This window comes from Idiotropiscis lumnitzeri, chromosome 10 (assembly GCF_059441095.1).
Source record: "Idiotropiscis lumnitzeri isolate Australia: NSW breed Sydney's pygmy pipehorse chromosome 10, RoL_Ilum_1.0, whole genome shotgun sequence".
Lineage (NCBI taxonomy): Eukaryota > Metazoa > Chordata > Actinopteri > Syngnathiformes > Syngnathidae > Idiotropiscis > Idiotropiscis lumnitzeri.
This window is the reverse complement of record NC_142400.1, coordinates 9,980,364-9,997,035: the sequence shown is the minus strand read 5'-3', so window position 1 is coordinate 9,997,035 and position 16,672 is coordinate 9,980,364. Positions and strand designations below refer to the sequence as shown.

The window sequence follows — 16,672 nt, the reverse complement described above, 5'->3', positions numbered from 1 at the left end:
TTTATCTCATTCACTATGGAAAATACATGTACGCGTCTCACAAATTTAGGAATAAAGGGCTTTATGTTGAAATATTAGGATGAATCTAAAATGCACAATAAACTTCAAAGGTGAATTTACTCAACATTTTTGAATACACGCGCCCAACAGTTCAATTTTGCAATGTTTTTTGCATAACTTTTTCTTTAACAAGGAATGAATTCATGACAATTTCCAAGGACATCCTCTTCGATGCCTTTGTTACTCTTCCAGTTGCACTCATTTGCAAGCTGTTAACAACACTAACACTCTAAACTCAATTGCGAGGGACTGTTGATCAATTGTTCAGTGTAATTTTTGGTATCTTGATGGCTGGAAATATACTGGTCAAATCATGTTGCACAGCTTTAGGCATGGTCAAACTAAGGTCTCATCGCAAGGTTATAGTGCATTTCAAAAATTTCACCAGAGAGCCCAATATCCCTGACTTGTTTGTGAGTAGCGTACATACTGAAGGGGAAACTAGAGGGAGCTGTCTGCATAGATTCCGCTGATACAAATCTTGAAAAATGCACCATGAGTGACTCACTCATATTTATACAGGTATTGGTATAAAAAGTAGTGGGGAAGACACATGATTATAAGACATGAATGCGATTGGGAACACTTACAGAATATGTACACAAAAATCAGTAATGAGGTTCAGTTAGTCAGCTTTTGTTGCTTTAGTTAACATTCAATATTTTTGCTGATGTATAAATATTAAATAATGAAAAAAAAATACTGATCTAATTTGAATAAAATAAAGCATTTGTTTGCACGTCCTGTGATGTTCTTCACTTTTCAAGTTAAAAGCTGATGCGGCCAACCATCATTGTAGAGTAACTTAACCCCCCGTTGCGCGGGTGGTGACCTCTCAACCATTCCGTTTTCTTTTCACTGCATTCGATCCGTCTGCAGCTGCTGAGGTTGGTACTGGCTGAAGGCGGCAGCAGCCGCCGCGGCTCCCGGGGTGGCTGCGGTGGCGAGCGGCTGCTGGACCGTGTAGCCGTAGCCGGCTGTGGTCATGTAGCCCGTCGGTGCCGGGGAGGCTGCGTATGGATACTGCTCATAGGCGGCCGCAGCTGCTGCGGCAGCAGTGGCAGCTGCAGCCGAGTATTGAGCATAAGCGGCTCCAGTGTAGTCAAGGTATGGCGAGGTGGCGGCGGCGGCCGCGGCAGCTGTTGCCGTGGCACTTGAGGGTTGTACATGAGGGATCACCATACTTGGCTGGACAAAGGCCTGAGGATAAACGTAGTGAGCTGGAATCCTGTAGGACACAAACACACACTGGTGTCAAAGGTAAGCCACAGTGGGTAAGCCTGTGGGCTCTACAAATACGTCAATCCAGTCCTCAGAACACAGCAAATCCATCCATTAACAACTTAGGGGAAAAAAAACCCTACCTAGATAAGGAAAGTTAAGAAAGCAGCAAAAACCACAAGCGCAATAAAAGCACCTGGATCTTAAATATCAACCCAGCGCCGCACCCCACAACCTGGCGACAAAATGCGAGCTGACCGCATGACACCACAACGTCAAAAAGGAAGTGGACATCATTATGCCCGCACTGTCACACCAACAGCACACGTACAGGCATGCCCACACATGTTAGGTCCTTAAACACAAACAAAAACAATGAACTGCAAACAAGACCACTTCCCTGCTACGGAAACTGAAAAATATAGGGGTGAGGCTAGCTTCTGGAGAGTTGGAACAGTTTTATTGATCCTTGAACTTCAAGCTCCCTTGCTAGTGGAGCAACAGATCATCTCTGATCCGTGATCCGTATGTCATGTGCCATAGTTCTGCACGCACATGACCCGCAGATTGGTTGGTAAAAAAAAATAAATAAATAAATACATTGTGCATGCTCACGCGAATGCGGCATGTTCAATCCACATTCACTATAGTCAAGCACAGTGGTAGTCATTAGTAATGGGTAAATGAAGCTTCAAATCTGCTTCATGAACCAGTTGTAGTATTTTTGGCCTGACTTGCCATTCATTAAACCTTTTACTTAAGCCAACAGTGCCATCTAGAGGACTTAAAAATACAACAACTTGTAGTTTCATTTTCCCCATCACTAGTAGTCATGTAGAGCAACTTTGATCCATTGCACGCCTGCTATGTCGTGGTTCATCCTTTACACCTCCTCTATCCCAGATTTAAAAAGTACTTACAAACTTTAAAATTACAAAGATTTTAGACATACAAATACTTCTCATATTAGCTAAAGTATGTTTAATATGTCCGCAAGCCCAGGAGAGTTGCACGCCTTCTCTATAGGGCAGCACTGGGGCTGACTGGGTGAGATGAAGCATAATTAAGTCATTTGTAAGATCAGGCAGCAAAAGTATGCCGTTTGTATGCCTTGCTACTCCTCGCATATTAAAATAGTTGTTTGAAATTATCACCAGAACCGTACCGTATCTTTGCTCTAAGTACCAAACCCACCCAAGGCAGGTGATAATAGAACACATTTTGTTCATAGTTTGAGCATAATTATACCCTCTCACATTAAAATGTACTATTACAAACATTTTAGACACATTGTAAACATTCCAACACACACTCAAAATAAATTGTAAGCATAAAATGTAAAAAAAATAATAATAATGTAATAAAAATTTATTTTATAGATAAAACCTGAAAAAAAAACCCTTCTCGTATGATCCAATCACACCCACACTTACAGGATTTCAACATTTTTAAACACACTAAATGCATTTCAAGACAACAGCAAAATCAACGATACAGCGTAAACCACTAAAGATGAACCAAGATATAGCGGGGGAGACATGTAAAATGGTACACCTAATTTGTACGTCGCCATTAATGACGACGTGTAAAGGACTTTGTAGGAAGGTGGTTTGGCGCGTCTCTTTGCATTATGACGGATCAGCTGACTTGGCAGTTACAGCAGTTTACAACTTTTCTTTTATTATTGATGCTGACCAGAAAAAGACACCACTTGCACCACTCCAGTCACTACAATCTGATTCTAATTCTAATGTTACATGTCATGCTATCACTGGTAAACATCTGTGGTCGCCAAAGAAAAATGTACCCACACCCCATAGAATGTTGCTCACTGAGCTGAAGTGTCGCAAGATTAGATGACGTATCACATGACATCACGTATGGGGAAGGTTCGAACTATTTGTTTTTGGTCCACTTAAAGCGTATCTTCCTGAAATCTGAAAATGTGCGTGTGGTTCCACTGTACTCAACTGATAACTGATACCAATTGAAGGGAACCAAGGCGACATTTGGCGTTACTAGGAGCTTTTTGTCAGACATAAAATATATTGACGAGCAGGTGTGAAGTGGTTATATCTGTCCCTCTTCTGGACATAGAGGAGCCCCACACACACATGCCAACTTGATTGACAAGGAAGGCTGGAAGCAAGGCTATTTTTGCCGCCCTTGTCATGTCCAAAGGACGTGTTGATCTCTTTCAGCAACACATGGCAGGGCGGCCCGGCAACCGGAGCAACTCATCTACCCCACTTAGCTCGTGGCTCGTACAAAATGACTGACTAGCAAATCATCGTCTCGCTACTGTTAATATCGATAAACAACCGTTATATTGAGACATTTTCAAAATTGACGGTTATTCACAAGGAAATACACGGCCTTTGTTTTAATTCTACGGTTCATAGAGATGGCGCAAAAACAATAATTAATAAGGCTGTATTCAAGGAAACTGGAAGTAGGGAATATCGTACTGTGAAAAAATGGTGCTGAATTTACTTAATTTTATTGTCAAGTGGCTGCACACGATAAAATCCTCTGGATTTTTTTATGTCGATGTATACTATACTTAAAAAAATGATCTACTTCATTTCGTTGCAACAACTTGACAAAATAAAATTGGGTAAATTCAGACCATTTTTTCAGTGTACTTGTAAAAAAGTGTCAGTCGAAAATAAACAACAACAAAAACCCAAGCGAAACATTATATTGTACGTTTTAAGTTTTTATTTTAATGTAACAGAATCTGTAATATAGCAATAAACAAATGTTTGATTGTTTTTTTTCTCGTATTGTTTGACATTCACAAATTTTAAAGAGACCCCGTGCAGTCCTTGTCAACGGTCAGAAAGTACAATTTGCTTGTTTTCAGGAAAGCAGCATAAGCCCAGGCCCATGTGCAAAACCAACAAATGTGGAATTATTTTATATTATCCTGTGATTGTAGTCAAGTTATTGTATGGCGAATGATTTGTTTATTTATAATTTCACATATTTTCAAGTTGCGTTGCACACACATCACTTTTTAGTTGATTTTGTTGCCTTGTATTCATCCTAAACTATCCCGTGATTTGAATCGAGATCATGGGCAAAACATTCTGCTATCATGAGTTACTCTGCGATTTCCACTCCTGTCAGAAATTTACAAATCAAAATGATCATTACCCAATTTCTGCAAATGCAGAGTATTGCACAAGTCCACAATATAAATGATTATTTTAGTGTATTAATTTGCACTGCGAGATTACCTGTGATTACCACAACTACTAGAAACTATTTTACATAAACATTTAAACTTTCACTTCACCTACTACTGACTTGGCGTATCCGTCAGTTTTAAAAATGACATGTGGTCCTTGACCACGACTTTATTTTAATAGGAGAGCTTTTAAGGAGACTGTCCTTGCTTTGATCCATTTTTTGCAGTTCTTCCAGTGGCGAGCTAAATAAAGGTTCTTTGTAAGTCACCAGGACACATGGGTAATCTGCAACATGGGACCAAAAGGTTTCCACCTGTTGTCCACAGCTGAGCGGCGATGCCTGTGCCATACATTATTAACAGCGCTGCTCCTATTTTCCATCCGAATTTGAGAGGCCACACAGATCATTGTAGCAGACAGCTGCTGCCTGTGAGGCACGCTCGGCTCTCGTGTCTGCAGCGCAAAACATTTGTCTGTCAACCTAGAGGTCTACAGTCGCCGGAGTTATTTTCTGCTCGGTATTGTAGGTGTACAAATGAACTCGAAGTAACGGGTTAATTGAAAGGAAACAAAACTCCCACATGCAGGCCAAGTGTTTGTTTTGTTGCAGGGAATCCAAATGTGAGCTTTTATCGGAATCCTTTTTTGTCCATTCACAACAAAACATAATCATCTTAGGTTAACTAAAAAAAGAAATTAAAGGGAGGCAGAATAAACAGCAGGCTAGAGCACAAAGAAATAAAGAGTCCACACCCCATTGCAGAGTTACACCGTCCTAGCAAATCTCACTCAAATCGTCAATAAAAATGAACTCCCCAGCCCCAAATAGTTGTAGAAATGAGCACACAAGTTAAGCTGAACACCACATCATACTGAAAACAAGGCACACACCAATCTATGTGCTATGAAAACCAAAAAACAAAAAAAAGACACCCATGCATCTAGTCACCATTTCAGCTCGTTTGTGTATGTCTACAGGTAACACTTTAGCCCAATAGTAGACTCAGCTATTCCTCAAACCATCATCTGCTATTTTAACCGTTACCGAGCCTGTCAGATCAGAGAGAGACACAGACAACATGAAGACGATCCGGCAGTTGGCTAAGGAAGAGGAGGGGGGAGAAAAGGAGGGAGGTTGGGGCGAGGCACACACACATACACACATACGCGCACACGCATGTTCAATTCCGTCACAGTCAACGCTGAGGGGAGCACTCATCATCACTCACATGTCCTCATTCAGCAGGGTTTAAACAGGTGATAGACAATAAAAATGTCATGATAAAAGTGGCGGTCCTGCTTTTTCTTTTTGATGGGACAGATTTTGCAACATACCCATAAGGCCTTTGGATGAACGCTGGGTGGATCTGAGGCATGCCAAATGCAAAGCCTAAAAAAGACACAGCAAGTTAAAAAAAAAAAAGACGAATCTGAGATCAGTCTATAAACACTAACAACAAATTGCCAGACAGTTACGAAAGTAGGGATTTTTTCTTAGGGAGATGTGTAACAACATTCTACAGCAGAGCGTACATTGACTTTCACCTTGAGGGACAATGAGAATAAAATGCAGGATACATTTCTCTTAAAAAAAAAAACAAAAAAACTCAGTTTACCCAGACAAGTGTGCTTTCTATTAAAACACACCGTTGCAGAAGCTACAGACACAACAGTGCAAAATTTTGGGGGTCACTTCGAAACGTCTTTAGTATTGTAAGAATTTTTACATTTCTCAGTTTAATTCTTTCATTACTGAAGAAAAGAAAACATGGACTGAGGGGAAAAAAAGTGAGCCAAAACTTTTGAACAGTAGTAGCTGTAAAACTACATGCACGATAATGCTTTTCAACCCAAAAAATAAATAAATAAATAAAACGGCAATTTACGAGTGACTCCAAACGTCGGAACGATAGAATATTAATTTATTTTTATATTGCCACTTAACAAATATAAAACACAAAATGGCTCAACTTTATAATTTTTGTCCATATAGATTGGTGTACACTGTATTTTTCTTAGTTGACTTTTCCTGTTTTATACCTTTGGGACAAAATTGCCAAGTGTGAGACCCTCAGGAGAATAGGCAGCCAAGAAAACAAGGATTCAAATAATTCAATCAATAAATACCCCTCCTGGAGTGAACAATGAGCACTTCTCACCTGGCTGTATGACTCTAGGCTTGGCTCCAAGGTAGGCCAGGTTCACATTGGCCTTCCTGCCATCTATAATGGGGTTGGGGTCCTTGCAGGCTCGGTCAGCAGAGGCCCGGTCTGCCATGGTCACCTGTAGGAAGACAAAAATGGTACTTGGAAAAAATAAAAATAACACGTCATAGGGATGGATCCTAATCTTGTTTTTTAAATTTTTTTTAATGCATGTTTATTTAATTGTTGTTTGTCCATGCACTATGATATGCTATTTGTGTCACTGCTATAACAATACATAGAGGAAGTCACAGAATGAAAATAATCGAAACTGTACTTAAGTCAATTTTCCACGTATCTGTACTTGAGTATTTGTTTCTGGTGACTGCTTGTTACACATTACTTTATCAAAATGTGCTTGTCAGTTTTTTCAACCGCCACAGATGGAAGAAATCAGGTCAACCAAACATGAACCAGGGAACATTAACAACAATGACACAACAGATTTGAAAAAAACAAGAAGATATTCCCCATCTAAAGAATGATGAAAAACTTTTTTTAAAAAAATATACATTTGGCTCTAAAAATTATTTGCGGTGGATGCGTTGTGACTTGTGCCAGATTAAAAAAAGAGCTTCTGACATTTAAAAACTCCCCCATATGATGACATACGGAAGGTGTTTTTTTTTTTGCCTTCATTAGTTACTTTAGGTTTTGTTTTTGCTCTAGGGTTAATCAGGGCATAGCTATGGAAACTAGTGTGTATTGAGTTTTATATATTGACATATTTGGACAATTTTTCATTTTATGGCAAAAAATAGTCTTAATGACAATATTTGAATTTGGGAGTTAATAGTTTAAAGAATTTAAAACGTGTTCATTTTATTCATCCTATTAATAACAAAATCAGATAAACTGACACACTAGTCTCTTAATATTTTCTGGAGCTGTAACTTACTTTCGTACTTACAGTCTATACTTATTTTTCCTTAAGATTTTTTTTCCATACACAGGTACCGGAAATTCTACAAAGTACAGTGTAAAAATTTTTTGCCACCTCTGCTTGTAAGCATGGTGCTCCCATTAACTTAACACATGTCAACATGTCACATAATCATATTGGCAGCAACACAGCCGGTAGCACGTGCTCCAGGAATGTTTGAACGCCAACTTTTTTTTCTTTTCTTTTTTTTGAGTGAGCACTTACAAATCCATAACCTCTGGACTTCCCCGTCTGTCGGTCTGTGATGACCACAGCCTCTTCGATGTCCCCGAACACCTCGAAGTACTTCCTGAGACTCGAGTCGGTGGTGTGGTAGGGCAGACCTCCCACGAAGATCTTGGTGAAGGTGGTGTCTTTCTGGGCCGAATGCATATTTTATGAAGTTAATTGATTTAGATAAGTTAAAAATAAAACGTGAAGGGAAAAAAGGCACTTGGGAGCTAAGGCAAACGTCTGAGTGGAAGGAGAATTCGAGCGTGTGAGGAGTGTGGCTCCGACAGGACAAGTAAGTCCTTCGGCCGCTCGCTCGCGGGGAGGAGGGGGAGGAGGAGGAAGAGGACACCTGTTAGTTTGTGGCCCACTTGTTGTCAGAGTGTGTGACACGTATGTAACTCCACCCAAGTGGCGATCATCTCGCTAGAATTGCCTCACAGCAAACCGAGGTGCAAAAAATGTATCCCCCAAAAAATGAATGTCAAATGTGCTAATGTTATTTATTACATTGAGGTTTTTTTTGAGGAGTTGAAATGAGGTTGTACTTGTACGGTGAGCACCCCCTGCTGGCTGGAGGTGGTCAGTGGCGTCTTCCACTCTTGATTGGAGCTAAACAAGTGTGTGTTCGCGTGGTTGGGGTGACGTCGACGCACCTTCGTAGGTTCTCTTACTTTAAATTACAGGTAGTACCGACGTAATGGTGACTTATGAGGTTTATTAGAGTCAGTTTCAGAGGAATTCACACAGCCATGTTGGCCATCAGGCAATAAACCTGCACATAGCAGTGAAGAACTCCATGTAAATCTAAATTCAGATGTTATTAACAACCCGCAGTATGATGTGAATAAATGGTCATTTTTTGTAAAAACAAAAACAAAAAACAAATAAAGCTGAGCGGTGAAAATGTATGGTTCACTTATAATGTATCTCTTATCTTTCGGTTTAGCTTCGTCACCATTTATTTCTTGGAGTGAAATTTGAATTTTATATGACTTTTGATCTGATACGAATGACTGATGATTGAAAGCTAATCGAATAAATATTTTACTACTATCGTGTCAGTCAAATATATCAAGCTTTTATTTTGGACCCCCCAGTCAGGCCCAGCACGGCTTTCTATGATGACAAAATGATAGAAACACTGTCATACATTTACAATTTAAATTCCTGTATGCATTTGAGGTAATCGTATTAGTTTGTTTCCAAAAGCCTTTTCTCTTTCTCTTTTGTAGTGTACCTCTGGGATGCACTCCTTCCAGTAGTGTACTGTATGTGGAACTTCAATATGTATATATTTTTTGACCAAATCAGATTTTTGTCTCTGCGCTGCTGTCAATCTAATCTGATGTAATTTAAACTACATTAGCAATGGGACTGCTTCTTTAACCAATCAGATTTCAAAATTGTCATCCCATGAGACCCGGTGCCCTCGATGACATCAGCATTTTTTGTACTAAGGTTTTACTTCTCAGCTTTTAGTTTTGGATGTCATTTGTGGAAGTGTACCAAATGTTCCGGTCAATTAGTGCAATCAACACATGCACACACACATTGAAATGCAACTCCTTCTGTGCCAAACCCATTCTTGATGCACAGTGAACAACTGCTCTGCATACGCTACACTACACACACGCAGTATTTGTCCTTATTTTACTTTTGGTATCACTTTTTATATTTTGTTTGTGTTGATGAATTGGATTGTTGTCAGACAATTCAAGCAGCTTTTAATTTTTTTTTTTTCATGAATGCTTGAAGTGCAGTGCAATGTCATTTTTAAACCTGCAGCCAAAATTCCTGTAAGGCGATTCAACTTCAATAACAACCACATTTAGATTTATACAGGCTACAAATACTAGCTGTATCATATTTAAATGTTTAGCGTGTATCTCTGCGTTAGTGCACGAGGACATATGGAAAGGTCACACAAGGAAAAGCACAGGTGTGCACACTATAAAGACACGAATGCTGTCAGTGTCATAGCACACCGCAGGGACACCCAAATAAAATACTGTCATTGTTAAGGTTTGGCATCACACCTGTACGTTCCCTATATGACAACTTAAATGTTTTGTTTAAAAAAAATAAAATAAAATTACCACACATCACATGTGTGACCTTTATGGCAGTTGTCACGCTTTTGTAAAAAGCTGCACTTTTATGCTTGTTTCCACAGTACTCCGTTTAAAAGTAAGGTTGGGATTGTGTCTTGTTTAGACGTTACCTTGAGAATAATTACACTGCAACGTGTGAAAACACAGAACAAACCTGTCAATGAGACAGCTAGGAAAATAGAAAAATATGAATGTAGGTTATTAAAGAAGAATTTCAATGCAAAAATGCAGGCAGGGAAAATAGCGCTGCAAAAAGTATAATGCTATTTACTACCACTGTCACCGTTTAATGAAAACGTGCTTTTATCTAAAAAAATATATATATTAAACTGGTACATTGTTTTGTTTATGTTAAGTATTTTAAAAGTATTTGAGGATACATGCTATTCATTTGACAGAGACATAAACAAATGCTATTTTTAAAGTTGGAATTTTCAGCAAAACAAAAATGCATGTTGTTACCGTCTAGCTGACCAAAAATAAAAGTATGCATCAACAAATATCGCTACTTTATCTGAAAAAAACTAACTATTTGAACTTGAAATGTTTTTAAACCAATTATTTTCTTGTGTTTTGGATTTTAAAAAAAATCTAAGTACAGTACATGATTGTCATCAGACAGCATCTGTATATGAACATGAAATACAAATAAAAAAAAAAACAACCCACAAATGTTATGAGCCCATTCAACAGAAAAGTCAACACCGTGCTTTGATTGTAAATGTTCTATTCTAGAACATTCTTGTACCAATTGAAACACTTTTTTGCGATACATCATAAATACAAATCTGTACATTATAATAGCGCAAATACTATTTTAAAAAAAACACACACTTCTATTTACATCTTCACAAGAGAGAGCAGCTGAAGGGAAAGATCTTCCATTTACAACTTGAACATATACATGATATATAAATGCGTCACAAATTTCTTGTCTGCGATTCGCCACATGTTGATAGAGAACAACCTCATCCTCTCTGTAATGTGACACCGTTCATCACACTGTCATTCGATCCTGAATAGGACATAATGTATTATTGAGTACCTGCTAATAACATGTGGTATTATGTATCAGTCAGTCAGCATATAAATTTCACAGACACACAATAAAAGTTAAAAAAAAAAAAAAAAAAGCACATCAGTCAAGCCAAGTGAGGCCGGGTGGCAATCAGAGAGCCATCAGGCGTCATCATGATAGACATAGACATTGTCACAGGTACACACTTTTTTTTTTTTTAAGGTTCCGTGTCCACCTTTATATGGAAGCAGAGACATAAGGCATCTTTGTATCCGAAATCCGGATAAAGCCTGTAAAATCCTCAAATCCAAGTGCTGAACAGAGTCGATAAAAGTCTACATACTGAGATGACATCATACGGCTTTTGCGTCCTCTCAGTTGAAAGCGAGAGAACTTGCTCGGTCAGTTCGGTAGGAAACACCGTCCTGACCGTCTCTGAGGATCCTTTCCAGTGCAAGCGTTCAAACAGCACAATTCTCATGCTGGATGGGGATTGTTCGATCCACAGTGTTACAGTACTTCAACAGGATAATTCAAGAGTCACAAAGTGAAGGCAATGCAGGTTTTCTTGTTTATCTTGAGGATATGTGGAATTAATACGTATAGAGACATGGCACTAAACTTTACACACAGATATACTGTATATGCTGTTGTGTTCTTCCACATACGATATGTTGGAAAATCTTACAAAAAACCTGGTATGCAAAGTTCGGGTTATTTTAAAAGATGGAAACTTTCCAAGGGGAAATTTATAGGCAGGAATACAAAATGTAAATGTTGTTGGATAAAACCATAGCACAGGTTAAAAAAAAAAAAAAAAAAAAACTAACTCAAGGCATTTTTTAACGGTTAGAGAAAAAGCAAAAAAAAAAAAAAAAAAAAAAGTTCGTAAAATGCATTTTAATTTGCCCGCATGCCTACTTAAGACAGTAAAATGTTCCCTTTCACACTTGTTCATTATTATAATAGTTCATCTTTCGCCCAAACTGACATTAATTCTCACAAAATATTTGCAAAATTCCTTAGTTCAACTTCCCCTGGAAAGGTTCCACCCTTTTGCAACGGAAATAACAGCAGCTATGATGAAACTCTTTGGTTGCCCCTGACAACACACTGAAAATATCAAGGCTTATTAACAGTAGTACATTCTTAATCTTCATATCCCAGAATAGTCATCATATGAGCCTCAGGGGATTATGATGATACCATAAAAAAATATGCTTTCTTTAGAAAATTGAAGTGGCTTATATTTCCAAATGGATGCCCAGTTATGCATTTCCCCTTAAAAATACACCCATATGGAAAAATATGTGCATAATAAGCATGTGCATATTCAGTGATTAGCTTCATTAGAAAGTCAAAGCCTAAAAAAGTCCAAATCAGAATCTTGGCCAAAGAAGTCAAACAGTGGCCCAGATTGTGTCTTTGTCTTATCTGAGGAGGGTGGTTGGTTCTGTGTCCATGGAGGGCGGACCTCTGGTCAGACGAGAAGGCTTCACAAACACGCCGTGGCCTGGGGGACATCGGAAGTACACTCTCCCCTGGACTGTACCATTGTGTTTACCTGAAGGTGGGTTCAAAATATGACAATGTCAGCAATATTTAAAACATTGGAACAAATTACTTGCCTCGACTGCACGTGATATCAGTAATCAGTAATTGCCTCATTTCCCTAAATATTTCTACCTCATCCCACCTTGTTTCTCTGTTGATCTGAGATGAGCGCCTGCACGCTTGACGCTTGTGGCAAAAACAGTTCTATTCAGTTCAATGGGGAAAGGGGATTTTAGATACAGGTGTTTTGAGTAACTACTGTAGTTATGGAAAGTTAAACTCAGCTCAACGCACCCCTGCAATTGTAGCTAAAATAAACAGCTCCCTCTAGTGGATAAAATCGTCAACTACGTAAATCTATTACACTACTGTACAGTATGTATGACCTTCCTTTAAATGTCAGGCAAGCACCCTCTCTGTCCATTTTTAAAATTCTTTTGAAGACACATTTCTATTCTTTGGCTTTCAACGCAACTTGAAACTGTTCACTGTTCTGCTGTTTTTCTGGTGTCTACTCTATATGTGTTTGTATCATCAATTAGTATTTTACTGTCTTTGTTATTGAATTATTGCTACTTTGTATTTTACTTTGTGTAAAGCGCTTTGTCACAGCCGCAATTGTTATGAAATGCGCTATACAAATAAAGTTGTATTGTATTGTGTTCCTTTGCTACACTTTCAGTGAACTCACCCACTGCCAGGTCCATCTTGACGCCAACCCAGATGCCCTTGGCAAACTCCACCCCTCCGACGTAGTGGACCATTCCTCGCCTCTTCCCGACCCACACCAGCTCCCCGGGCGCCATCCAGTCGGGGAGCTGGGCGACGGGGGCGCCGTCATCCCCGCTGGAGTCACCCGAGGGCTCCGTGCTGCTGGGGTTGGGGCTGGGACAAGGGCTGCCGTGGGGCAGGTCTCCCTGCGCTGGTTCGCGGATGGGAGGGTCTCCTCCTCTGAGAGCAGGGACTTTGGACAAGACTGTAAGAGCGGACGGTGCCGTCGAGGTGATAAGTGAAGTTGGAGCTGGGGCGATGGTGCAAATTACAGTGTGACTTGAAACAGGATAATTGTGTAAAGCGGCTGAAGCGTTGTCAGAATTGTTCATAATACTAGCAGCAACAGAAGAGTTACACGTTTCTGTCTTATTAGTCGTTTTCAGTGTTGTGGCAATCTCAAGACCGTCTTGCTCCCATTCCTCTGTAAAATCGGCCAAATCCTTTTCCGCGATAGTATCATCCGCCCCTTTAAAGTCAGTGAACTCCTGACTACAACTGAGAATGCAGTTCTGAGCCTGAGGAAAAGTTCTCTGCTTGTCACAAGGAACACCGACAGGTAAAGAAGTAGTGGGGGTGAGCAGATGCTTCTCTTCACTTCCAGCAGGAGCACCTTTGATTTGTGTATAGCCCCCCCCAGCATGACATCCGAGGGCATCTTGGGAATCTCTGGAGGTGCAGCTGAGATGGTCGGAGCTCTCGCTGGAACTGAAAGGCAGGTCGGACAAGGTGGCATTTGAAGCGCTGTGGGAAAAGTAACCGCTGGTGCAGCTACTGGTGGTAGGGCTGCGAGACACCTCCTTGCGCTCCTTTAACTCGGCGCGGCTCTCCAAGGTGGCGTTGTAGGTGTCAAAGTTTGCAAAGTCCTCTGGGATGTACGCCTGGAAGCCGCCGCCATGGTCCACGTTGAGGGTCCCGTCTACTGCAGTCTCCTCCTCATCGGACTCCTGCTGTTCAATACCAACAGACATTAGCTGGGTGAAGCCTCATCTTTTATCATAACACTACACTAACGGTTAATGAGGTCAGAATGTGATCATGCATCATGAAAGTGGATGACTTGTGTCTGATCGAATGATATTGCACATATTTCTTCCAAGGCTGGAGTTGCACTGTATTGGCTGATTTTTTCACTCATATGTGGCATTAGGGCTTAAAAAAAATAATTGAATTAAAATTAACAACACAATGTGGTAAAAATCAATTTTCAAAATGCAAAGGCTGCAATCTGGGGAAAAAAACCCTTTATTTATATATCTATATCGTATCTCGATAAGTTCAATGCTTAGGAAGTGCAGTCTACATGTTGTTACATGAAAGTTAAGGTGATAAATGCACAGATTTGTTTGCCTAATTTGATTTATGACTGCTGACTTAAATTTATGCCACACTTGTTAAAAAAAATAGTTAAGTTGTTGCTTAAAAGAATGGAAGTTAAAGTGTCTAACAACTCTAATTGAAAAATAAATAAATGACATGGACATGAGTACCTGAAGATCCAACCCTTAATCGTCTTGAAATTGAGTTACACAAATAAGTTTGCAGTTTATGAAATCAAATGGGAGTCGGTTAGATTCCTTCCTCAGGTAAGTGCAAGCCTTTCAAAGCAATCTGATCGCAGTCGCCGCACCGTGACCATGTGACTTTTCCTCCCAATGAGAGCAGCGTGTGTAGCACTTACAGCTCGGTGTGGCAGTGTGTGGCTGAGCTGTCTGCAGGTGGGGGTGGAAGGCTTGCAGTGGCCCTCGCTGCCTGCCCTGGGTCTGCGCCAGGGGCAGGGAGGGGGGAGCAGTGCAGGGCTGTCCACACATGAGCGCATGCTCTGCGGATGGGTCAGAACAACAGCACAGACTTCACGCACACACACGTAGACAAACACGTTGCAGGCATGCGAGCATGCATGGAGCTGGGCAGGTCGGTGACAAAGTTAGTGGCATGCATTTCAATAAACAGCTTGCAGTGTTGCTAACTATAAAGGTTGGAATATCGATACATGTGATTATTAAAGAAAAATAATGTGGGCAACCAACTTTTAGTTTTTTCAACCTATTAGAGAATCGTAGAAAATGTGAGTGTTCTGCATTGGGCACAAGGGGCTAAAAAATGCTGATGGAGTACAGTATCATTAATGCATGCAAAACACTCGGGAAATTACGTGTTGATATGATATGATGACTGACACAAACATTGATGCACGGGGTGAGGAACACATTGAATGCGGATCTCACACGATTAACTCAGTGGTTCTTGCCTCTTGTTCCAGCAATGGGCGGGCCTCCAGGACTTTCTTCACCTTGTTCTCCTCCTTGACAGGCAGCAGGGACTTGAGGAATTTGGACGGCTGAGGGGATAGAAGCTTGAAGGGACTGGAGTTGAAGAATGCAGGACTCTCTGGAACTGGCCCTGTGCAGAGATATTAGGTGATGTAGTTTCAAACGTACAAAACAGATAACTTTATCCTGAACTGAACTCAGCAGAACTTAGCATGCAAGTTTTTGGAATGTGTAGAACATGCAAGCAACAAATAACTATTACATTTATTGTCATATTCTCTCATTGTGTTTACCTGGGCCTTCCTTGTTTTTGACTGGTGTGCTGCAGAGAGAGCCATTCTGACGATTGCAGCAGTCAACATGATCACAATGGTCCTAGAAACCAATATATAGATCATATTCGCTCCAAAAATTAGCTCACCCCCACCCAAAAAAAAATCAAGAACGACTGTTCAGCTTTGTACTCTGCCACTTGTGCCTTATATTTTTCCGAGAGCGGTGCGTAGCCATTTTAAACAAAGCACATTCTCAGACTACAGCTGTAAAACGTGTGATCAACACGGTGTTAAAGCATACCTCACATACTTTGCTGTCTTCATCCTCACAGCCAGTCAGGTCAGTTTTACTACAGGAAGACTGGAGAGCAGGAAAATGTGTTATCCATGGCACATGCCAAACTATTTTTGCGTGATGTCACGTGAGAGCCAGAATGTGTGAAAGAGTGAGAGTAATGTGCTCATTACATGCGTTACATTTGGTGTGCTGAGGCTTCGTCTGAGATGTCTTCCCTTAGTAGTGAGTGCCTCCTTCACTGTCACCGCCTGTGGAAAAAAATATATTTTTACTTGGAGCTGAATATTTCAACGGTGGAGACTTTGGGTCAAGAGAGGTAGTTCCCCACCAGCCATCCAGATTGTGTCTAACTATGTTCTACTCGTAGAATTGGGCAAGTGGTTTAAATAAACGCCCCAAAAATGCTGCTCTCATTAAATATATTTTACTGTATTGTGGTACTTTAATATATTTATGTACAATAGTACAATACAATACAATTTTATTTATATAGCGCATTATATTTAATGAGATTATTGGACTGCGATATTGTGATCA

The 16,672-nt window shown here is 40.1% G+C and overlaps 2 protein-coding genes across 8 annotated transcripts in view; both read right to left on the bottom strand.

The window, feature by feature from the left end:
• Positions 1-556: 556 nt before the first annotated feature.
• Positions 557-8,294, bottom strand: rbm24b (RNA binding motif protein 24b). The gene is made up of 4 exons (XM_088307732.1): positions 7,827-8,294; positions 6,635-6,758; positions 5,811-5,865; positions 557-1,288 (listed from the first exon to the last, which is right to left on the bottom strand). The coding sequence occupies exons 1-4, from the start codon at positions 7,992-7,994 to the stop codon at positions 916-918; spliced, it is 720 nt and encodes a 239-aa protein (XP_088163858.1). The 5' UTR covers positions 7,995-8,294; the 3' UTR covers positions 557-915.
• A 2,324-nt stretch (positions 8,295-10,618) lies between these two features.
• Positions 10,619-16,672, bottom strand: part of kif13a (kinesin family member 13A) — a 39,099-nt gene continuing 33,045 nt past the window's right edge. For 2 of the 7 annotated variants that reach the window (XM_088306705.1, XM_088306700.1), the window contains 7 exons: positions 16,306-16,383; positions 16,139-16,198; positions 15,856-15,937; positions 15,541-15,692; positions 14,971-15,111; positions 13,210-14,239; positions 10,619-12,528 (listed from right to left, as the gene is read on the bottom strand). In XM_088306705.1, the coding sequence (XP_088162831.1) occupies positions 12,395-12,528; positions 13,210-14,239; positions 14,971-15,111; positions 15,541-15,692; positions 15,856-15,937; positions 16,139-16,198; positions 16,306-16,383 (1,677 nt within the window). In that variant the 3' untranslated portion in view covers positions 10,619-12,394. The remainder of the gene's footprint in view (positions 12,529-13,209; positions 14,240-14,970; positions 15,112-15,540; positions 15,693-15,855; positions 15,938-16,138; positions 16,199-16,305; positions 16,384-16,672) is intronic. The other 5 variants (XM_088306706.1, XM_088306701.1, XM_088306702.1 and 2 more) reach the window with 4 other exon arrangements.